This window comes from Electrophorus electricus, chromosome 12, assembly GCF_041902795.1.
Source record: "Electrophorus electricus isolate QZ-2024a chromosome 12, ASM4190279v1, whole genome shotgun sequence".
In the NCBI taxonomy this organism is placed as follows: domain Eukaryota; kingdom Metazoa; phylum Chordata; class Actinopteri; order Gymnotiformes; family Gymnotidae; genus Electrophorus; species Electrophorus electricus.
The window spans coordinates 14309910-14335371 of NC_137508.1; the positions used below are offsets into that span (position 1 = coordinate 14309910).

The 25462-nt window shown below is 39.2% G+C and overlaps 1 protein-coding gene across 2 annotated transcripts in view; it reads right to left on the bottom strand.

Moving 5' to 3' along the window:
- The window catches only part of csmd1b (CUB and Sushi multiple domains 1b), a 265284-nt gene that overhangs the window by 139043 nt on the left and 100779 nt on the right, over positions 1-25462 (bottom strand). For both annotated transcript variants that reach the window (XM_027023454.3, XM_081724720.1), the window contains exon 3: positions 20928-21040. In XM_027023454.3, coding sequence (XP_026879255.2) covers positions 20928-21040 — 113 coding nt within the window. The remainder of the gene's footprint in view (positions 1-20927; positions 21041-25462) is intronic.

Consider the following 25462-nt stretch of genomic DNA (forward strand, 5'->3'; position numbering starts at 1 on the left):
AACTGATGTTGGCTTTACAAAGATGGTTGTACATGTCCAGCATGACCTAAATACTTTTAACTCCTAAAATAATGTTAACAATAGATTAAAAATAAACTTCCAGTTCAAAAGAAAAAGACTGCTTAGAGTCATATGATTATTTGCTAATTACTGTGCACTCTCTCGGTCATACTTTGAACCTAGGCAGCACAGTGCCACACTACACAGCAGTGCTTTAATTTGAAGGAGCTATGATAATATCACTGTTGCGAAAGGTAGGGATAAAAGTTTGGTGATTGGGGGTGGCTGCAATATTTATAGGCACCTAGCCAAATATCACTGTCTTCACCATATGGAGTAATGAAGACAGAACTTGGTACAAGATCATTTCAGAGAACAACTGCTCTAAACTTCAAAGGGTCTATTTGTGCAAGAGGATCCATTCAGTGTACCTGCATAGGTTTTCCACCATAGCTTCATAAAAAAAACCCAGTTGAGCTCTCTCAAAATAGGCCCAATTATAGAAATGCATGTGGAGCAAATTATACTATGCCACAAGTTTGCCAGTCAGAGATGATATACTAAGCAATGATCTGCGCTCTCTTGGGATAAAAGCAATGGAGCCAAGGGCTATAAAATGGATATTTTATATTGTGTAATTTGTCCATTTTGAGAAGGCAAGTACAATTTTTGGCAATGTATGCAAATAATCTTGTCAGAGACATATATATATATATATATATATATATATATATATATATATATATATATATATATATATATATATATATATATATATATATGATTATCTAAATGTTACAAGTTATGTAGGTAACCCCTTCTACCAGCCACACAAAATAATATTCAGCATTCTAAAAATGATTTTAAAACCTGTCATGTGAAGCAGCATATCAGTGGCTATAACAATAATAATAACAATAATAATAACAATAATAATAATAATAATAATAATAATAATAAATAGTTGTGGTTACTATTGTCAATATGTTGCCATTGCTGGGAAGTCTCTGACTGGTGGAACTGCAACTGGTCCACTTAGGTTTGTGCCTTGTGGATGTTCATTACATGGTTCACTGAATTAAAAGTGACAGATCAGAACACCATTTTCTGTTATTTTTTCAACAGATCCTTAAAAATGATTTCCAGTTTTTGTTATCCTGACTGCAGGAGTTGGACAATCAAAGGAAACCTCTAACCAAACACTGAACTTTACTGCATGTGGAAGCCAGAGCCATCATTTTGTGCTTTAAGGTCAGCATGTCAATTTGTGTCATATCAAAGGCATCCTGAAATTATCGTTCAGGAGGCCTACAAACCCTATTTCAATTCTAACCTTTCAGCAACAGCAACAAACCCTTTTGGGGTGACCAACCTTTTGTCAGATATCCCTAGACATTGCCATGTTACTTTTACGGTGGAAATGAATAATGTTTTGACAGCTATAGTCCTTTGAACAATTGAGTAACAACAAACAGCAGGGAATAAAATCTACCAGCACTGATCAGTGGGAGGTTAGATGTATGCCATGCATTAACTACTGTACATAAAATAGTAACCTGTAGAGTGTTTGTGTGAACATTTAAATTTGAGTAGTTCTGCAATATTAACATGATTGCTAAGCTAAACATTTAAGGCAATTATTTAATTTACATAGTCATGTAAACAGATGTTCTGACTTCCTGCTATTGTGTTATTCTTTTCGAAATTTGCTTTATATTATGTATATCTCTATGGTATATGTGTGGTCTCAATTCATTTCCAGTTACCACTTCTAGACATTACATTTTTTACTTTTAACTGTTTTACTCTGAATATTTATTCACTGCTTTTACTGAATGTGTTGCATTAGATAAATAGATGTATAAGTCCACTTACAATCAATACCCTTCCACCCTGCCCTGGAACAAAAAAAATAATCCAGTCCTCTGTCATACTCCTTAAAAATATATTTCTTCAATTACAGATCCCAACACAGTGAGCATAGAGCATGCAGGGAGAGTAGAGAGGACCCAGGGAGAGACAGAAGGAGACAGGAGGAGACGGGAAGAGACAGAGAGAGCTTGTGGTTTCATGCTGCGTGTCCCCATGGTATGGTTGCATTTTAAAACTCATTTGAAAAGTCACAGGAGGTTATAGCTTTCCGGAAACGATTGCCTCCGTTTGTCCTCCTTAATTAAGCACACTTTAACTCGCAGTGCTGACATGGAATATTAGTGTGAGGGACTCTGGTGAGAGTCCCCCTACCCACCACCCACCCTATACTGCTGGGGAGCTGTCATAGCAGCCCCTTTGATTGCTTATGAGGTTTTGGGAAGATCCTGAGAATGTAAGATTAGTAGCCGAACTCCACAAAGACTTTGCAGTGGATTAGCATCCCAGGTCCCTGGGAGTGAATGTGCCACTGGAGTAGATCACAAAAGGCCATGGCAGGTCACAACACTCAAGCTTACTAGCAAAGTTTATTGCTGTAGTTCATTAGTAGCAGACCCAGGTCTGCACAGAAAGGATTAATGCTTTGCTTGGCTTAGACATCTGGTCGATCAGGTCTTAGTCTTGGTCATAGACATCTGGTTGATCAAGTTCAAGGAGATAAACATCATTTACATTTTACATTTTTGGCATTTTGTAGATGCTCTTATCCAGAGCGACTTACAAAAGTGCTTTGTCATCTTTTCATAGAATGTATCCTAGTCAGTACAGTAGGTTAGAGTTCAGGATACCTGTGCAATAGAATTCTGCCAAAATACAAGAATTGATGATGATACATAGAAGTGCAAAATAAGCTTAAGCTCTATATCAAACAAGGAATAAATGCAATAAAAACAAAACCAAATAAGTGCTAAAGTTTCAGTTATGCAACAGTACTATGGAATTTCATAGTTGCAGGATCAATGGTCATTTAAATACTGCACAAATAAGTCTTCAATTTGTGTTTGAAGACTGCAAGGGACTCTACTGTACTTGAGGTTCGAAGTACTCCAGGTATAGATCAGGCTTTAACTGTTGTTATCAAGTATTGAGGGGCTAGTTCATTTTTGGCTTTGTAGGCAAGTATCAGGATTTTAAATCTGATGCAGGCAGCCTCTGGAAGCCAGTGAAGGGAATGTAGCAGTGGAGTGACGTGTGAACTTTAGAAGATTGAAGACTAGTTGTGTTGCTTCATTCTGGATCAGTTGTAGAGGTCTGATGGCCCACCGAAGAAGACCAGCAAATAGCGAGGAGTCCAGCTTTGAGATGACAAGAGACTGTGCAAGGTAGCTTGGGCATCTTAATTTAAATCAATTGTTAACATGGACATGCTTAATCATAGGAAAAAATGTGTGGTTATTTTTAAAACCATTGCATCATCTTCACATCTCTACATTAATCAGATGTTTACCATTCATTTTGAAAAACTTTTAGAATAATCTGCTCTCGAACCCATTATAACTTGTCAGAAGCTTCCAGCTTCCATTAGTAAAATAGACACGATGGCATTGTGGTCTGTCAGCAGACTGCAGACGACCATGATGCCCTGTACAGGAGACAGCTTCTTTCTGTCTCAAGCAAAGCAAAGCAAAAAAAAAACAAAAAAAAACCTCCCTGTGAATACTTAATCACTTGCCACTGACAATTGCTTTTGAAAATTTTGCAGAGCGCTTGCTGTCTACAAAAGAAAAAACTCCAAAGGTGCTGTCTTGGCCTGGAGGGCAGAGGAGGTGGACGGTCGTCAGAATACCAAACGGCCGTGGATGGGGCTGGCTGAGGAAATCATCCACAGCTCGGCACCCTCTGCTCCCAAGACGGCCTCTGCAAAGGGAACTAAAAATAAACCTTTTCCCTCAGGTCTCCTCAGGCCAGCCTCCTGTCAAAAAGAAAACTCATCCTTCACACCACTTGTTGTGCCCAGGAAAGGGATCAGAAAATGTGTGTGGAGGGGTTCTCTATTATACAATAAAAGAAAGGGTCAGACCTCTTTGGACAATAAGAATGACCACACAGGCAGATAGGGGTCTGGTAGTAATAAAAACATAAATAGGTAATACCACTGAGAATGTAAAGAAAAAAAATAATTCTTCAATCTTGATGGGTATGTCTAGAATAGTGGTGGTCCTTGGCATGTGAAGCTGATCTAGTAAAATATGATTACAAAATCCAGCAGGCAAGCTCAGTAGCCACCCTTGTGTCCTCTGGGAAATTTGTCAACTAAATGAAAGAACCCGCAAGCGTACTGTAGGCGTCTTCTGTCTCACTTACTTTCTTAATGCAACATGAGACAAATGCTACTGCACAAATAACACTGCCAACTGTATTTTAATCTAAAAAAAAGTCAGGCCACAGTCATCTCGCTTTCATTATAATTGCTTTCATCTTAGGAAATCAATACTCAATGATGACCTGAAATACATAGTTTCTTTCAAAACACCAGACAAAAACATGCGCTAAAGGAATTCACTTATGAGTTTAGTTTTGCTGACAACAATATGAGTTATCCCATATTGTTTGCCAGTCATTTGTTGTCAGTTCTGTGCTTCCAAATGACCGAAGCATGAACTTTAAGGAATAGTGGGGATTCTTTCAAAGTACCTTCATCCTCAGCCAATATATCAATATAATTGTATAAGAACACCATTTTTTTATTGAAGTGAGCTAAAGACATAAAAAATGCTCCTTCTTTAAGAAACACAGCCAGCTGCTGCCTGTGGTTGCCAGGAAGTGCAGTTTAAATGCAACCCATGTGGGGCATGGCATTAAAGGTTTTTATTTGAATTTCAATTTGATATTCACTGAGGCAACAAATCAACATTGTATCTAATTTCGCAGAGTTTATTAACTACTCCTGTTAAAGGATCTCACCATGGCACATTACTGAAAACATAGGCTTATCTATGTGAGGAGACAGGAATAACAGTGCCGTATACTTTCCTGAGGTGCTCCTATAACATCAGCAATCTTCAAGAACAAATTACAATTCATTTAATTTGGTTCATCAGGCCATGCTGATGATAATCTCTACCTACAACTCGCAGATGAGGGGCAAACTTAACATATAAGGGCATTTGCTTAAAGTAAGGGTTTGGGGATGAATTATCAGCACCAGGCACAAAAAAATGAGCACACATACACACACTAAGTTGTGATGTGTCTGGTTCTCAGATGTTAACACATCTATTTTCACTTACAATGAATCGAGATACTATTTTGGCTCTGCCCATTTTAACACACTTAAACACTTTCACCACAAAGCGCAAGGTTCAATTATTTAAGTTATTTGGAAAGAGTCAAACTCTTTACAAACCCATTTGTTTGTCTGTCTATACTTTAATGGAATTACCTCCCGGGACTCAAACGTGCATCAGTATTGAGTTAACAGCAGCAAAGGACTAATAAAAAAGAGAAAAGATTACACTGACATGTTTCTTAGGGTGAAGTGTTTTTTGATGTTTGCCTGAGATAAACCATTCAACATTCAGCACAGCTTAAATAACTTCACGCTGCACCTATATGTAGTGTCTACCACATCAGGCAATAGTCAACAAACTTCACATAGCGTGCAACCGCAATTTGTTCCCAAATGTCAAGCATGGACTTACATTTATGAGTTATACAATTTGCACCTGGAGTTTCTTTTTTTGGGGTGGGGTGGGGGGGGGTGGCGAGTATACACTGATTAATCGATTTTTCTGAGGCTTAGGGAATACATGTGTAGCACTTTGATGTCAAACCCCTTCTCAAAGCAAACCCATCAAAAATGGGGCCAAAAAGTCAGTTGGTGGTAAGACACAGAAAACAAATAGAGTTAAGCTACAGTTATTGGCCCAGGACTGCCCCTGACATGTTGTGCAAAATAAGATTACCAAGGAGACAACAGGTTTTCTCACAGTACTCAACAGGTGTGCAAGAGTTGTACAATATACCAATATACACAAGGTCTATACTTTATGTATTTCCACTGCAATGAAATTTCAGAAATTTTGGACACAGACATAAGATAAGCTTGTGTATTGTCCCATAGTAACTTCACAGTGACTCGGATTGCTTGTCTTTATTCTAGCATGCTGGCTTTTAAAATAAAACAGTAAGTGCAAAGTTAGATCATCTGCATGGTCAAATGTGCTAACAAATGTACCAGATGCAGCTACTGCCAAAAACCAGGGCATTATGAGGGTAGAAATCAGAATGAATCAATAAAAGTGGACATACCCAAAATATTAGGTGTGTCAAAATTAATTGTTTTGTACATTGTTGAGATGCAAGAATGTACAAGTGAGTAACTGTAAATGCCCTGGTTTTACCTTTGAGGACCACAAGTGGATACAGAAACAATACTACCATGAAGAAAAGATCATGAACACTATGAAGGATGTATGCCTAGATATGCCTGGACTGCCATAAACTGAGGCATGTCACCTTCAGGACAGTTACCTGAAACATCAACTATGCAACTATGCATCAACTATGCAACAAAGCAACTATGGAGATTTTTAGGGACAAAAAGTATAATGTTCTCAACTGGCTGATTCAATCAGTAGACCTGAACCCAACTGACCATGCATTTCATTTACTGAAACAAGATGAGGCTGGAAAATGGCTACATTACAGACCAGGCCTGACATCACCAAGGGAGATATCCAACCATTGTTTAGGGTTTGCAAATTGTAAAATACTTTGCTATACCGATATTTCAATAACGGAAACAAATGAATCCATAACATACCTCCCAAACATATACTACAACTAAGATCTACTCTAGGTGAATAGCACTTGATTAATGCAGATCTGTGGACATTTGCTTATCTTTTTGTTGAAGCTCTGTGTGCTAATTATGTTGTGATGCAAAAACAAACTGCTTGTCCATAGGTGATGTATTCCTACACTGCTGAGCTCAACCTGCTCCACATACTTTAGCTGCAGAGGTGGGAAGGTTCGGCGATTAAAGGCAAGTTAATGCATTTCACACATGGCATCATAGGGCTGCCAAGTTCGAGGGCTCTGCCACTGGACTCAGGACAGCCAGTAGGCCTGCATACTAATACATGATGCTACGGAGCTTGCTTATTAATGCATGCTCTCTGTGACGAACAGCTGAAGAACCACATTCATACAGGCCACCTAGCCTAGCTTTTAGGAGAAGGATGGACACAGTGCTCAAAATATGAGGACAGCACAGATACCAAATTCATGTTTTTCATGGCAAGAAATAAAATGTCATTGATGAATATTAGCATAAATATTTCAGTGGGCAGAGCTGTAGAACTGTAGAAAGTCAACTTTACAACTGATGAAATGCTAATTTTACAAACATAAATGAAATCTATACGGAGTTACTTAGTATTGTATGTCTTACATCTTGGTGTTATGTGCTAGCAGTTGCCCACATGCTGGTACCCACTAGCTTTTATGTAGATAGATAGATAGAACTTTATTGATCCTGAGAGGACATTACAGTGCCACAGTGGCAGAGCATAGAATTGTAAGCATCACAAACATGTATTAGGCATCTAGTGAGGGAAAAAATGTCAATAGCTATAATATACTATTAGCCACATTAGCCCGTTTGGGTGAAGAATTGCTAGCCTGCATGTTTGTACATCCAATAACATTATTGGTGGTCAGCAGCTTACTACAAAGACCCAGAACCATATACCTCCACTTTCTGGAAGCAAGCCCGAGCTGGCACAAGACACACAATATTAAAACTGCATCCCCATCTTTGGCCTAGTGTAACCATGCTAGGAATTCTCATCTGAGCATTGTGTGGCCACAGTAGGATTTCAGGCACAGGTTGCAGACCTTTACATGAACACAGGCCTTCAAGGATTCCAAACTGTCAATAATGTGTCAGGTCAGGAAATGAATGGCAATGTTCTCACTTGAGCCTCTAAGGAAACTTTGAGCTGGTAGAGAATCGTGACCAAAAACAGGTAAACAGTCACAGAAGATAATTTACTTAGGGAAGATGTGATCAGTTAGAGACAGGTCCTCTTTGTTGTTATTAAATTAAAATTCCTGCCATGATTAATTGATGTATGACATGTCAATCTCTTAAAATAGCACCATCTTAACAGCTCTAGATTTCGCACTGTCAAGACACTGACGGATCCTTGCCTGCTCTTTTTTATTATTATTATAAAGCAGCAGACATGGCTCATGGACTCCTAAATTAAAACGCTAATCCAACCATCTGTAATACTGCAGTCTTCAGAGCTGAGAATAAATTTATGAGACCAACAATTTGAAAGCCACCAAGAAGCTTGTGGAAACAACACAAAACGTTGCGTGAAGCAGTGAACTAGATCTTGAAATGCCCTGGAATGGCGTCTCCCCCTCGCTTCAAATGCCCTGTCTCCCAATGCAATTGTTTGATGTCTCTCCAGGACATTTCAGACTTAGAGACCAACATGAGGGCTCTGGTCCATGCCCTGGGCAATCAGAGGGAACATTTTGCTTGTAACCTGCCAAAAGCGCGACTTCCACAACTCCACTTTGCTGGGTCTCATCCTCTCCTGCAATCCGAGGTCACAAGACATCGTCAAGTAAGGGTGTGTGAGACTGTGAGGGTCACACAGTGAAGGATTGGTCTTTCTTTTTCATGTTCTTATGTGCCCGCTTTTGTTCCTTTTCCCTTTCTTTCAAAGATTATACATAATTATTCCAACCTAATCTGAATTTATATTTAATTTCAGTGAATATGTTTGAAACAAGCTATGCAGATAGATTTTAAAATAAAAATACATTTGTCTTAAGTTAGAGGTATGAAAAAGAAAAAAAATCAAGAAACAGCATGAGTAGAGAAGCAAAGCGTAAAAAAGCCTGGAGCATGGTCAAGAGCAGAGGATGGACTAAATTTGTCCATTTTTTAAGATGTGTGCAAGGGCACTGTGTTTTGTGTTGCTGGAACAATGTTGTTAACGAATCGCTGTGAGCAAACATGTCGAGCCAAACAACTGCTGTGCACTTCAGTTTGCACAGCTCTGTGGGCCTGTGGACACTGATTAAACTTAGTCCAAGAGAGAAGGATTTTCAATGGGTAATCTTCATCGACAGGCTATTTAGTGCAACACTAGGCTTAATCAGTGCCTGGAAAGCACAAAATCTCATATTCTAATAATGGTGGGTGCATAGCAACTTACCCATGCAAAACATTCAATCCCTGCAGTTTGAAAAGCACTAAATTCAGTAACACTTCTATTTAAAAGATTACAGCAAATAAAAAAATCTGTTATTTACAAATGCTTATATCAACAACCACAGGCACATCACTGTCTCTGGCTGTCCATACTGCCAGAATAATAAGTCGCAAATGAGTACTATACCTTTACCTTTAATATATTCTCCCTTAATGTAATTTATTACTTTTAATATATTCTCCTTTAATTTGCACTTTATATACCATAAATATGGCCTGAAATAGTAATAATGCCTAATAACAGTTCAAAACAGTTCAATAACACCACCAACACGCCAATATATCAGACATAAACAAATTTGTAATGCAAAAAATCAGATGTGCAGTTGTAGGATGCCACTCACAACAGCAGCCTCTTCGTTTGTGAACTACATATATGTTTTTGGGGATTTCAGGCCTGTTTTTCCCCATATCTGTGGCTCTAAGAAAACAAGGGACATACCTGAGAGGAACACATCCCCCAGGGGTGTTCAGATGTGGAATAGAGTGGCCATTTTAGTGAATGGCTAAGTGCAAAGAGACTTGACCAAGAAAGGGCATTACTTCAGGAAGAAGTTAAGATTTTAATGGATTGGAGCTTAGACACTGTGTCCTTGGACATTTGTCCTTGAACATCACCTCAGTGACCAAGTATATACTGGGTTATTCTAATTGAGATCACTAAATTTTGTTTGAGAAATAAGATGGGCATTTTGTGAAAGGCCAATCAGTCAAGGAAATCAATATGTTCCTACTTACTCTGAGATCTTAACGGGAGCAGTTAAAAAAATATTATGTTCCAGTTCAGAGAGGCTCTCACTTGGTTTGTTTGATATCATAGTATCATAGTATGTTGAAGTGATCAGTATCACACTAGGAATTGTTGATTGACTCAACAATAAACCCAGGATGTACTGGGTGCTTCCCATGCGCAGGACCTTTGACTTCTGCAAAGACAAAATGAAAATGGAACATTGAATGGTATATGTATGAGTGTTTGTGCATACATTTGCAGAGTTCTTCCTCTGCTCCAGTAGAGGAAATTAAGATCCAGCTATCCACTCTAGGGGAAATACCTTTCCTGCAATACCAAAAAAGTCACATTTGGTTCCAAGGAAATCAATGTTGCCATGACTGCTAGCTGAGGGTGGAGGGCAGGGGGTGCAAGAAGAGGCAATAACTCAGTTTTCAGCTTCCCTTTAACACTGTGGACTTTGTGTTATTATACCAGGGAGCATGCAATTTTAGCTCAGCTTAAAAAAAATTACACATCGTGGCACAAAAAAGAGAAAAAATTCTTGACTGTGTAGAGAGCCTATAAGAACAGAGTGATCCCTGACCTCCCTATAATGTGAAAGTCTGTGCACCCTACTAATCTTTTGTTCTTGCGGGTAGAGTTTCCATGTTCTCCCTGTGTCTGCACTGGTTCCCTCCGGGGTCTCCAGTTTCCTCCCACAGTCCAAAACCATGGAGGTTAGGTTGATTGGATACTCTAAATTGCCCTGAATGAATGTGACCTGTGTGTATGTAAGTCCAGTGATGGCTGGTGCTCTGTCATGGTCTTAACCTCCTCCATTTTCCCTGCACCCAGTGCAGTGCCACAGGGGGCTGTGGTTTCTGATTGAGATTACACTGTGCGCAAATTGGCTGCCACTTCTCATTGGGTGTGTGTGAGTGATTGTAAAAAAGCTAATTATCTGAAAATTATCCTTGAGTTCAAGAAAGGCACTATATAAATGTAACTACTACTACTACTACTACTACTACTACTACTAATACTACTACTACTACTACTACTAATAATAATAATAATAATAAAGACTATAACAACATTTAGCTTGGAAAATTCCCTCCTGCCTGCCATTATTATTACAAAGCTTCTAATACGTCACTGCATTGTCACAGGACACTGCAATATTACAACAGATGTGCAATACATGACATACTACAAAAGCAGTCAACAGGGAATGTCAATGCTTGCATTTGCTGCCAAATCTAGGTCATCTCTGTCAAAACAAGGGGAATTTGAATAAGCTTGCAGGTGGCCACGCCCCCAGCAAGTCCCTCCTCATTATCCTCTGTATCAGTCGCGGCACCTGTTCAATAACCACCGGCACCTGCTCTGCACACCTCATGCTCATTCATCAATTAGCCCATGCACCCTAAAGACCCTCCCCATGTTGACAGTCTATGTGAAGGCTTGCCGCATTCTGAGCCTGGCTGATACCCAGCTTGTCCTGTTAAGACCCCACATGTTTAGTCTGATTTTGTGCCTGTTTGCCCCTGGATATTCCTGCCTGCTCAGCTCTTGACACCATTCCTGTATGCTTTTGAATTTACCTTACCCTGCACTACATCCAGTCTCACGGCTGGTATTTAAACCGCAATTACAAACCAGAGTGAGCCGAACGATCCTTGCCGCGTGCGCTATGGTGTGCGGATCAGACAACATGGTGTCCCACTGACATATGGAGGACCAATTTCCCCTCAAATGTCATGGGGATTGCATCATACTGAACACCTAATTCCATGGGGAAAAAAGGGGTGAAATAATGGTGCTTGGTAGGGTCCGAGATCGCTGAGGTCCGAGATCGCTGAGCACATGACTTGTGATTTGCTGGAGATCAAGCATTTCTGAAAATATATTATGAGCATGCAATTTGTCCATACCTAATATGCAGGTAAAATAAGTAAATAAATGACTATATAAATAAATATACTTTTTTTTCCCATGTAGCATTTCAAGAGGTAGTACTTGAAAAAATACTACTCAATTACAGTATTTTAAAGAAGGGGAAAAAAACACTAAATGTTTCCAAAATTAAAACCCTAGGAAATAAATTGCTGGCTTTTGTGGAATGTTTTATACTGCCTTCATAAGAGTCTGTGAAGCAGGATGACTATGACCATGAATGTGCTAACATCTTCACTCTGGATTACTCAGAAACATAAGGCTTTCCCTGAATTAACAAATCTATTTCATTTACAAACAACTAAAGGCTCCATGAGCCGAACTAAATGTGCAGTTGTATGGCCTGCTAGGACCTCTGGGAGACAGATAGCAAAGAGAATGTAGTGCAGTAAAAAGCTCAGTTCCCTTCAAATTGCATGAACAACTTCATGCATATATGACCGAGTTTACCTGACAATGAGCGCTTGTTCTGTAGGCAATCTGACAAGCATCAGTCATTTGTCAGACTCCACTATTCAATTGCTGGGAATAACTCAATTGTATTTTTGGCTCATTGCAGTAAATGCTGGAATTATGTCTTGTAATCATTCACTGTTTTCACAGAACAGGGCTGATAGTCTGACTAAAGACCAACACAAAAGTATAGATCCAGAATGTTCTAAATGACCCCCAACACAAACCCTAAGTACAGTAACTCGTAAGACCCAATATAATTTATTCACAGTGGCCATATTTAAATGCAACAATTTTCACCTGCAGAACTCATTCCAATTATAGATTAAGAGTGAGCTGTTTATGCATACTGTACGAGTGTGCTGTTTATCCATACTCTACTCAACAATCTGATCAAAATCTCCATTTACATGCACATTAAAACTAATCAGATCCAAAATTATGTGCATGCGTAAAGCACCACTTAGTGTATGCACTACAATGACAGAGAGCAGCACGTGTCCAGTCAGGCTTGGCACACTTGTTTGTTTTTTTTTTGTTTTTTTTTTAATTACTCTAAAATTATAGAAGAATAAGGAAAACATACTTCACATATTTATTAAAAAAGGGGCAAGAGGTTGACATATATACTTTAATTTGTTCTACAGTTTATGTAAACCCACTGTCATTCATTTGCTCATATAACCTACTTGTCTGAAGAGCTCATTACTGCAAGCTTTATGGCCATCCATCTTAACTTCTTTTAAGGCTTTTAATGTTTGAAATATAAACTTTGCCTCGTCTGCAGCTGCAGACACATACATGCCTCTCTTCATGCTGAATGCCTCTCTTTATGCAGAACATACTCAAAGATTCCGATCAATAATAGTTCCAGATACAGGCATTTACATGGCTTTTATTCTTCTATTTAACAGATTATTAAAGGTCTACCCACTTCGTTCAATTGGATTTAAACTGTATTCAGAATGGCCCTAATCGGAATAGTCTATTCCGATTGAGGTGCATACATGGACATATTCTATTCTCTTTGAGCTATTAGTTATATTATAAACAGATTATCAGGCTGCATATAATCATAGCCAAATGTTTTATTTTTAGACTTATATTTCTGAGCAACCCATTTTCTGCAGTTGTGTTTGGAGGGAAATTGTGCTTCTATCCATTCTGTAGTTCTATGCATTCTTTATTTACTTTATACGTTATATGCTCAAATATAAAATGAAGATGCATACTTCAGAATTTGTTAAACAGAATAGCTGGTCCTGTCCTTTAATGCAGCTTAACGTTAACAAGCATCATTGAGGCACCCTCCGGAGAATGTCTAACAATCAATCAAAGAACCCACATTTTTATACATTGGTCAGAAGTGATTATATATTCACCCCACCTTTTTACATACTAGTGTTTGAATTTGCCACCATTACATCCAAACTATACATTAGTCAACATAAGAAAAGAAGAATTCTTTTAACCTTGTCCTAAAGAAGATTGTTTTTCTACATGGTCCTTAGCCTGGAGGTCATATATCTTACCCTGAGGTCCACCAAAGCCTACCCAGGATCCTTTTCTGAAGCCTGCAGAGGCCTCTACAGAGGCTTCTGCCCTGTACGCAAATCATTCTGAAAGGACAAAGAACATACTCCCTCATTATTAACATGTCTAATGCACTGTTAGGCCTCTTTTCCCTGTTAACACTCTTTTTATTACCTCAGGATCAAACTAATTCAGTTTTTTTCTGTGAACAATGGCTGTGATAGTTTATCACCATTAACCCACCAAGATGACAACAGCTTGTGCTGTGGTTCATCAAGACCTATACCTCTGTCTAGATTGATTTTGTAAAAATCTTTGGGAATGGACATGAGTCCAGCTAGTGACAATACATATTCACCACACCTAGTGTGGAAAAGGACAGTCTCTACAATAACATTTAAATGAACTCTTAATTAATGAACTCTTTCTTTTGCTTTATACATTTTTGTATGTGTGACTGGGAGATAAACAATGATAACTGGTGTGTTAGTAGCCTGTGTGACATCATTTTGTGTCTTCAATAGCCATTCTTCTGCCAAAAATCACACAATCTCAGAACTATGCTCTGAAACACTACTCCTTGCATATATAATTTGCGCACACACACACACACACACACACACACACACACACACACACACACACACACACACACACACACACACACAACAGCTTGTACACATATATATGCAGTCCTGCTTATGCCTGCTGAGGATGATCCATACTACGTGAACCGCAGCACCTTTTTATTTACCTGCTATAGCACACCTACTGTACCTAGTAATAAACTGGTGAATTTAATCAGATGTGTTTGAGGAAGGAAATCCCCAAACTGTGCTAGACTCCCAACTCCAAGACAGAACCTAAGTGCCATTTTCATACAGAACAAATAGCTATCTCTCTGGTCAATGAGCCTAATTAAAAGTTTCATCACTGTCTCCTACCTGTGCTCTAGAGATGGTTTGAAGACTTCCCTAGTCTTGCCTTGACAGTGAAAGAACCACCATATGACTAGGGCACTGTCCAGCAAGAGAAACAGGAGTATCCATGAATACCAAAGGGAGTCCCTGAGTGTAATCAAATCTTTCCACTTGTCTGGCCTTTGTACCATATCCTGGTTCTGCAGGGTTGATTAAATGTTGGTCAGACTGTCATCACATTTGACAGGCCAGCTACTATCCTAGGGTCCGGCCACGGGTAGGGAAATTGATTGATTTATATCTTCTGGAGCAAGGCCCTGCTGGAGCTTTCCCTTATCTAAGTCTTGGTAGTGATGGTAGAGAGAAAATTTCTTTGAATCTTTTCAATAAAGGTCTGATGAGATGATTAATTTAAATAACTGAAGATGAGGACCAAGCACTCATTGAGGTGATCTCAAAAGCAAACAAGCATTATTTCCGTATGATTAAAACAATTTAAGACCACCGTGTACACAGACAGAAGCGATCACTGAGGAGGAGGGCAGAATGTAAAGATGTTAGTGCAGAGATAATGGGAATTCCACCACGACAGCTTATCTACAGTGTGATGAATTACATCTAAAAGTTTCAAACCAAACTCTACACTGCTCTTATTGGGACACATGGTGAAGATGAGTGAAAAAGGCAATGAAAAATGCCTTTGCCTTTGTTGTGTATCCACTTAAACCTGATATATGTGTGAAATCTAACATTTTAGTAATGTACACACACACACACACACACACACACACACACACACACACACACACACACACACACACACATACACATATACATATACATATACATATATACATATACATATACATATACATATATATATATATATATATATATATATATATATATATATATATATATATATATATATATATATATATATATATATAAATAAAAGTCACTGTTATTGGCACCCTCTGCCCACATCAAGAAAGAGAACTTCTTCTTACAATGCTGGATGAGATGGAAAAAGACATAATATGATCTGAGACCATTATTTAATATAACGTCTCTTCAGATCCTTTGGTCTTTGCTTGTGGACTCTCCTCTTCAGTTCATCCAACAGGTATTCAGTGGGATCAGAGGACCGGGATGGACACAGCGAGGCTTAGCACCAAAAAAGCGCTATATAGCTCCTGTACTTTTGTTCATGTTGACTCTGGAAATGAAATCTAATCTGAGTTCAAGAAAGTGGTCATACCCTCGAACTAATACAATTACTCAGCACACTTGGCTTTTAATATTGTTTAACTACCCACCCAGGTAACGTTAAAACCCCTGAATTCCTAGGGAAAATCAAGGGGATGCCTATTATAAAAGCTAATATTAAAAAGATAAAAGGCCAACTACATCACCATAGCTACACAAACAGCTATTGAAATGAAATAAACTCTATAATGATGTCAAAATCACCTCTAACAACTAGTCCTAGGTACCTTGCCTAATGACTGAGCACATGTGCTAGCTAACTAACATTAGATAATTTACATTTGCCTGACACTTTCATCCAAAGCAACCTACAATTATGGCTGAGTACACTTTGAGAAATTGAGGTGAAAGGGCTTTGCTCAGGGGCCAACAGTGGGACTTGAACCAGCAACTTTCCAATTACAAGTCCAATACCTTAATCAGTGAGCTACCACTGCCCTAACAGTTCGAAAGTAACTAACGTTAGCATTCATCCATAGGCACTTGTCACAGTGTAATTCAAAAACTCTGAAGGTACTTACTTAGCCTACACTTTTGGGCTAGCTACATACATACATACACACATACATACATACATTAACCTACATTCAATGACAACGTGAGCCACTGTAATGAATGGCAAGAGGCCGGCTCGGCAGACGAATCTATCATCAAGGTTAAGAATTGGTATAGTCTAATCTGAGGGTGTCTGAAATCGTATTACGTGAGCCTTCCATCCATGAATACAAGACATCAAATGTAATATTTAAAATTACATTTAAGAAAGATATTTAAATATCTTTCCCATAATTTGAACTATGCTTGTAACGCAACCAACTCTTGCAACTGTGATCCAGTTGTAACTAATCCTTCAAGAAAGTTTTGAATCTTAGTCCTGACTGTGCAGCTACAGTTGCCTGAAACAATTATTTCCCTAGAGGTGATAAGTATTTTCAGATTTTCAAGTCTTTTTATATGTATTGCCTGATCTTTGAAGGTCAACACAATTTGTTTCCTTCCATTTCATGTATTCCCTGATTTTCTACCACATTGGCCAATGGTGCTGACACTATTTCTAACAATTTCTATGATTGTATTAAATGTTCATAGCAATTGTTTTTACATCTTTACTTTAGATTTGTTTAAATCTAAGTAAAAGGTTAGATTTCTCTCATTTTTTTTTTCATTTTCATTAGCAAGGCTGCCAAGAATTCATATTTCAATAGATACCAACCCTACATTTTGAAGCATAAAGAGTCTGAATAACTGAAAAACTTCAGTTTTAACTTTTAACTCAAACTTGACAAGCCATATGCTTTCACTGTTGCTCAGTGCTGACCATACTCTCCAGCTGCCTAATGTAACCTATGTGTAAATTCGCATCTGCTGCTTATAGGCTTATAGGCTTAATATCAGAAAATACAGAAAAAAGAATATATGTTTTGCTTTGCTTTGCTTGTACAAACTTGTATCGAGTTTAACGTTTCTGTTTATGTACATGATATTTAGTAATTTATTCTGTGAGTTAGTGGAGCTGAAAATAGTAAGTATATAAAATTGTACATAAGAACACAATTTTGTAAGGGCTGTTCACTGTCTTAATTCCAACTTATATCGCCAACCAAATTGGTGATATAAGATCTAAATCAAGCATCAAACCACAATTACTTAATATAACTATAATATGACTAATAACTGTATATAAAATGCCTTACTAATAACAATGCATATGAAATCTGACAAGATTATGATGCAAATTAGTACAGGTATAGGCATTCTTTATTAACTACTATACTACTGATCAAATGAACAAACTGCCATCTAAGATTTCTGGGAGTATCAAGGAAGGGAAAATTGCTTCTAGGTTCTAGGTTCTTCTAGCACACTGCTGTGCCATTCAGCACTCTGCAGGCAAATAGATTACAATTAGTCTGGTGTAATGGCCCATACACCTTGCTCTAAAGGCTGCTGGGAAACCTGTGGGATGATTATGGATGACATGATCTAAACAGCAGTGAATGGGGTAGATGAAATAGTGCTACTCACATTTAGATGTGCACATTATGGGCTTAAGCGCCTCCAAGCCACTGTTTGTTTTTTTTCCCCCAGATCTAGCCCATCATCCCCAGGCTTCTTTCCAACAACCTGGTACTTCCGAGTCCCATCCAAATATTTGAGCATTAGGGAAGACTCAAATCACACAATGGCCACTTTATGTGCGTGAAAACAGCATGATCGGTTTGAGGCACAACATTAAAAAAAATAAATGCTTGCCTTCTAAAACATAATGATCTCCATTTCACAAGCTCACTTTGTGCTAATGAAACTTGCTAAGTGTTGAAAAGTAAGAACAGAGAATGAAACCAATTATACCTCTGTCCTTACATAGTTGAGGTTCACACTTGCCAGTTTGGTATTTGAGAATCTGACAAGTCTGATAATAATCTTATGATATAAAATCATCTTCAATATCTGTAATATAAAATTAGCTTCACTGTGGGTAAGTACTCATGAAAATTCCAAATCCAGTTAGTGTATTTGCCATTATCTTATATCATATGGTTTGGAAACCAATTTATAGTGGATGTGTAATTAAAATGAGCACTACTAGAATTCACAATGTAATTGCATTGTGTAAAACACTGTCCATCTTGGCCACCAAACATATAGCCTCTATAAAAAATTAATTAGCCTGATGGATTGGTTTATAGCTGTGTGAACAGCTCCTAACACATAACAGAGAAAGGTCATACAATCATTTGAAATGTTGTGTAGTGACGACTTCAATGGACTAATACACATGTAATCAACCCAGTGGGAGGAAATCAGAAAGCAGTTTCTCAGCATTCCATTTGTGCGTGACAGTATGCATCAAAAAGCATGTCACATGTGGCCTCAAATGCAATGTTTGTGAGCTGCAGGAACAAGCACGAGCTCTGGACCTGCCAATCATGCTCACCACATCCGGAATGTCCTGAACAGAGTGAAGGACACTGACAAGTGGCCGCTTCGCTGGGTAATGAGATCGTGATGCATAATTGTGGGCAGCCTCTGAAGCAATGCGGGAATAATATCTTGCACCGGGGGCAGGATTGTCTCACAGTGAGTACAAAGCACACATTGTCACAACATCTGCATTCCACAGCAGTGCCTCAATGATTGCCATATGGCCATAAAAACAGACTGTTTTTTTGGGAAGGCACCTCATTGGCACACAGCAATAGGTGATGTTGAACATCGGAGACCTGACTTTCAGATGTGCAAAACCTTCAAGAGATTCTCTCATAGTAAGCTGTGTGGAGGCCCGTGTCAGCAGTGGTCTGAAATATGGCTCCACTGAGCCATATTCTGGATTGGGGGAAGTGGGGAGGGATAAAGCATGAAAAAAGGCCTCTTTATAGATAGGTCTGGCAGTGCAGTGACACAAGCGTTCATCATTCACAAAACCCAGGTGTCACCAGACATATGCTCGAGCCAGCCACGTTCGCTGCATGGCTGTATTGGAGATGTTTTCAAAGACGAGGCAGTGGGGCAAAGCTCCAGCTATCTAAAACTTTGTGAACATCTCTGAACTGGTGTTTGTACCCCAAAGCTGCACCGAATTTGACTTCCCGGACCTGCATGAGATAGAGAAAATGTGAGCATACCATCAAAAAGAGCAAACCCAAGAGCCTGGCCTGACTTGTGTAGTTTCCAGGTTTTGTCACTGCCATGACGGGCATAGGTTCTCCTTTCACTGAACTGCACTGGTTTTCGCAGTCATGTCCGGTCTAAAGTTCATTTTGTCACAACATGCGCTGTGCACAATAAATTTCCAAAGTGCACAGCTTGAACTAAGCTCAGCACTGCTGAAAGCAAAATCACTAGATATGTTATAGGACTGTTCACCTAATCCCTCCATCACAAAGAGTTTGCATACAAAGGATGGGTGATAATATACAGAATACAAGAGGGGCTCTGACTAACCGGATTTCAAATCTGAGCGTTAAGGTGAATAAGTACTGGGGCAGGGATTATGTCCACACCCTTATTTATTTGTTTGTTTATTTGTTGGGGGAAAATTATCTCAGAGGAGTGAAGCCAATATTGAATCAGATCCAGTTGAGACTAGTGTGCCTTGCTTAATCTTCTTAATAATTGGAAAAACCCATTGATAAGCTTGCAGAGAGGATAAATAGAGTTCTACCTAAACTCTACAATCAATCTGGGGCAGACCATCATAAAAAGACAACCATATGAAAATGTGGCAGTGCACTTTTTAAAGCCCATGAGTTGCCCCCTTGGCACTGTAAGTGCAGTCTTAGGCTATGTTTCATTCCAATTTCATTGGCCAGAAAAAGAAAATGTTTATTTATTACATTCAGTAATCCTTCATGGGAATCTCTCCGTGCTTTTCCAGTTCTACCACAACTAGGTTTAAGAGGGCAAACAAAAGTAATCAGCCATTTTTTGTCCACTAGAGGGAGAAATGGCTCTATAGTGAGGAACTATGCTCTTTTAGACTGTTACTCAGGTGTGCAATTATGCTAATTTCTTATGGTGGCTTTGTGTGCATTTTTTTCAGGACCAGTTGAACAATATCAGTTCCAAAATGGCTTGCTCCCCTTCCAAGCTAGGAAGTAGCTTACAAACATTGCCTAAGAGCTGAATACCTTAGAGAGAGTTGACTGGAATTTCCATTTACGAAATAAAGAGGAACTCTATGGACATTTGAGTAACATCTTTGATATTTCAAATTTGAAATCACAGACAAATGTCATAAATGTAAATTTAAAGTTTTGCAAAATAGAAATGAAAACAGTTTTCCATATCATTTAGATTCATATCATCATTTAGATATCAAACAAATTTTGTGAATTCTTCTGAACTCTCTCAGTTGGAGAAAACCATCTGAACATTTTAAAATACTGAAGCAAAAGCCTTTGTTTCTTACCTTCAAAAATTGCTTTAAATCCTTGTGCGCTCACAGCAAAATCTGTGGTGAACCACAGTGCTAGTATAGACCCCGAACTTACTATCGGCGATGGCAACATGAAGCCAGACAACCTGGAAAAAAGACAAACACTTCAATCCAAGTTCCAAGCCAGCATTTCAGTAAATGTCAATACAATTTCATTGCAACAAAAATAGAAAATACATTTCAATGATTTTTAATAGCTTTCAAAATTTAAGATAAAAACTTTAAATAAAAAATTATAAAATACATTTGATAGGTTTCTTCAGATATATGCAATGCTGTAAGAAAACCACAAATATATAACATAATATTGAAAATATGCTTTTTGTCTGATTGTTTAAGATATCAACAACGTGTTGCAATATACTGTATTTTTAAAAGGTATTTGACATGGTCAGGTTTCAGTCTATAGGCTAAAGGTGCACTAGAAACTACTGCATTTCATAAGGAAAAAAAAAAGTATTGTATTTTTATTAAGATTTGTTCAAAATCCTCTTAAGTATTAATAACCAAGTATTGATGTACTGTTCAAAATCTTCAGAATAACCAAGTATTAATAACTTCTATTAGGGAAATCAATATTAATCACCAGACTGCGTGTCAGTGTTTTATATTTGACAGAATTTAATTTGGACTGTCTGTGTAGTCTCCTTCACAGTATAGCACCAAACATGTGCCCATCATCGACATTATGCATGACCCCTGGTGACTAATGCTGTTGGCATAGTTTGTTGACTAATGCTATCTACTTGCTGAAATGTTGTTACAAATTCTGAGTGCTGACTCACAGAAAGAATTTCCTACCACTGGTTCTATGTAAAGTTGCTCTCAAGTTTTTTCCCAAGCTATGTAAAACATCAAGCAATTCTGAACAACTGTAGTGCAAAATTATACGTCACTTGGACACTTCACTTATCACCTTGCAATTTTCTTGCCTGCATTGTCAACAGGTAATTTAACTAATATAAGAGTAACACTTTACCATGTTTTCTTCCAGTAAGAACCTGGTAATTATGGTAATTCCATGACAAGAGTAGCATGAGCAGGTGAAGGAGGCGTAATGCACAATACCAACATACAAGGCAGGTTTCCTCATTAGATATTATCGATTTTTAAGCATTTAAAAAAAAAAGAATAAAGAGGCAGCTATAAATACAGAAGCCTGTATCAAGTATAAACATGCTTTTAAAAAAATCACTAACAATCTAGGTACATTTGTTGTACCAATGTTGGAAAGCACAGCATGCTATGCTTAGTAAGTGATCACACGCTGCTTGCTCTAGGTCTTGGAGAGCAGCCTCACCACTGACACCACCCAGGCAAATAACAAGGACATAACAAGACCGAGCTCAAACACGGAGCCCCCAGTGAACGAACGACCCCATATGGCTCACGGGCGAGGGATCAGGCATGCTGCTTTGACAAAAGCTCTGGTAGATACACTGGTGATGTTCTTCAGGGATCATCATTAAGTGCTGCTACTGCTCTGATCTTCAATGTTTGGGCAAAATTTCAGGAGTGTGAGCTGGATGACCCCGGGTGCTCCGCTCCAGCTTCAGTGAAGCGATAAAAACAGTGAAGTGGAATGAGCAAGGCTCTAGCCCTGTTCTCCTGAGCTGGTTGAGAGGCACTCTGTCTCATCTCTGTCTCTGTCTGGAAGGGGGATGGGCCTGCAGACAGCACACGGTACTGTAGATTTGGGGTAACCATGAACAGTAAAATCATTTCTGGTGCATGCTTCTCTGAATACACCTGGAATTAAATACTGCTCATACCAGTGTGGACACGTGTGTTGCCATTCTCCCCAATGGGGGAAGTAACATGTCACAACAAGCATGTCTTTGATCAATCACACAGTTTTTTCCTGTTGATGGGACCAAAGACGCTCTTATTGCTCCTCACGGCATTACATGCTTTTGTCACATTTTATCCCTGAGTGGCTTATCAGTCTTGCATTGTTTCATGGGACAAATATGCTGAATCAAAATCAAATGACCACCCTAAAAACATAGCCCATGCGTGTATTTGTCTCCGGACCATGTGTAATGGGGTGCTGCTCTGCCAGCCCAAATAGATCCCAGAGCAGTGCTTCACATGTTAAGCTGAATATTATGCTAATGTTTGTACTCCCTGGGCTAGTTAACATACAGCAGTGAGTCAGGAGCGGAGACTGCGTGTTCCGGAATTCGTACACCTTGTTCTATCAGAATATAGGCAGCATGGCGTGAAATGTCTGCTTGGAAAACAATGTGCCAGTGGATGTGGAGATGGCAGGGAGTGGTACTGTAAAACAGGATAAGGCCTTTGAAAAATGATATAAGATCAATATTTATAGGTAGGCCTATTTACACTACCTTGCAGTGGCAGCCTGTTTGAATGATACTGGGGGACTTTATGTAACAGTAGTGAACTGCTCACATTCATCTTTCACACTGGAGCACCACAGTACAACTGCTGTAAATTTCAAGCCCACATGGGTGGGAACTCCATATAAAGCTGTGCGCATACAAATTTTCCCCCAAGATACCATTAAGGAAAATATCTATTTTCCCCCCTTTTTTTTAGATTATAGCATTAAAGCATTATATCTGTTGCATAGGGAAAAGTGTGTTGAATCGAGGGGTAAGTGTAAGTAATATTCACCTCAAGACAAGCAGAGATGAATATGCAAATCGCTCACTGGGTTTCTGCCTGCAAAGTATGTTTTGGCAGAGAACAGATCAGGATGTGCTTTTGAAACAATCCTAAGTTAAATGTCTGCACCCTAAACACCTCTGAGTATTAGTACAAACGCACAGCAAAGGAGCACCCCCACCCCTCCCCTCTCCCCACTCTGTTACTGTCAGGTCTATACAAATTGTAAAGTGCAAGCAATAAAGAGAGGCAGGTTATCAGAACACAGAAAGCATTTTTAAGGTGGGAGTGACCTCCCATTATAGCAGGTTACTTATAGTCAGTGGTGGAACTCTTCACATTCCAACCGGTAGCAACTTCATCCTGTCAATCAGTGTTATGGGGTTTACTACAAAATTAAACAATAAAGTGATTGCTAATTGCAGGTTATATCAACTGCTCTGCATGGTGTAAACCCGTGACTAGGCTGCTAAAAGTCACACTTAGTCTTGGGAATGCTCGCTGCAAACCAATGCAAACCAATGAGCTTCCTCCAGAGACAGCAGGTAACACTGCATACACATTAGCAGGCTTCACCTTTACATGCCCAGAGCCTCATAAAGCAGCAGCCAAGATTCTCTGACATCAGAATAGAGCCCCCAATGTGTTAGATCTTAATTCTTCTTGGGGAAATAATTTAACAGTTGACTGAGTCACCATGCATGAAATGAGTTGTTTCTGTATAACAGGGGTCTGCTACTTATAGTATAAAAAAAGAAAAGACAAAAAAAAGCTATGCTTGTGAAAACTGTAAGAAACAGAACTAGTGTTGGGAAATTGTGCGCGCACACACACACACATATATATAGTGACAGGCCAGGCAGAATCAGATGCTCACGGATTAAGAATAGTAACTTTATTAATGTTCCAATGGGTGGTAGCAGCATAATAGGGTCAAAATGAAAAGAGTAACGTAAGGGGAAATCCAAATCATAAAGAGGTCAAAGTCTGTGTCCAAAGCCAGAAGAGCAATACAAAACCAGGTAGTAAATCCAAAAGGGGGTCGGGCAAAATCGGCAACGAGAAAGACAAAGTAAAGGTACGGTACACAGGAAGCTAGTTGAAGAAAATAACGCTCGGTATGCTTAGAAATTCTACAGGCAATACTTCACAATGAATAAGTGCTTGAAACATTCTTATATACAACAATCTCTCTGAACACACAGGTGAGTTTAATACTCCGGTGATGACGATCTGATTGAATGTCCCCGATTGGCTGAGTTGATGGCTGGGTGAAGAACAGGCTGTTGCGTAGTGTAGTTTGGTAGAGATTTGGGCAGTATGACAGTACCCTCCTCCAAACAGTCCGGGACGGCCGAGGTACGAGGACGACCGCGACGACCCCTTATCAACATGGTGGCCCCTGGTCCCGCATCAGAATCCGCTGCAGGAAGGCGGTGAGGGCGACACTACAGACAAGGAGCAGGCTTGTCCTGGAATCTCACGTGGAAGTCTGAAAGGAGGCCGGGATCCAGTACATCACAGCGAGGGAACCAGCTTTGTTCCTCAGGGCCGAATCCCTCCCAGTCCACCAAGTACTGCACTGAACCTCCCCCTTTCCTGGAGTCCAGAATCGCGGCGAACTGTGTATACCGGGGTGCTGTCATAATCAATTGGCTCTGGCACGGTATCATCCTGAGAAACTTCATCCAGCAGACCTGAAATAACAGGCTTAAGAAGAAACACATGAAATCATTTTCAAAGGCCTTATCCTGTTTTACAGTACCACTCCCTGCCATCTCCACATCCACTGGCACATTGTTTTCCAAGCAGACATTTTACTCCATGCTGCCTATATTCTGATAGAACAAGGTGTACGAATTCCGGAACACGCAGTC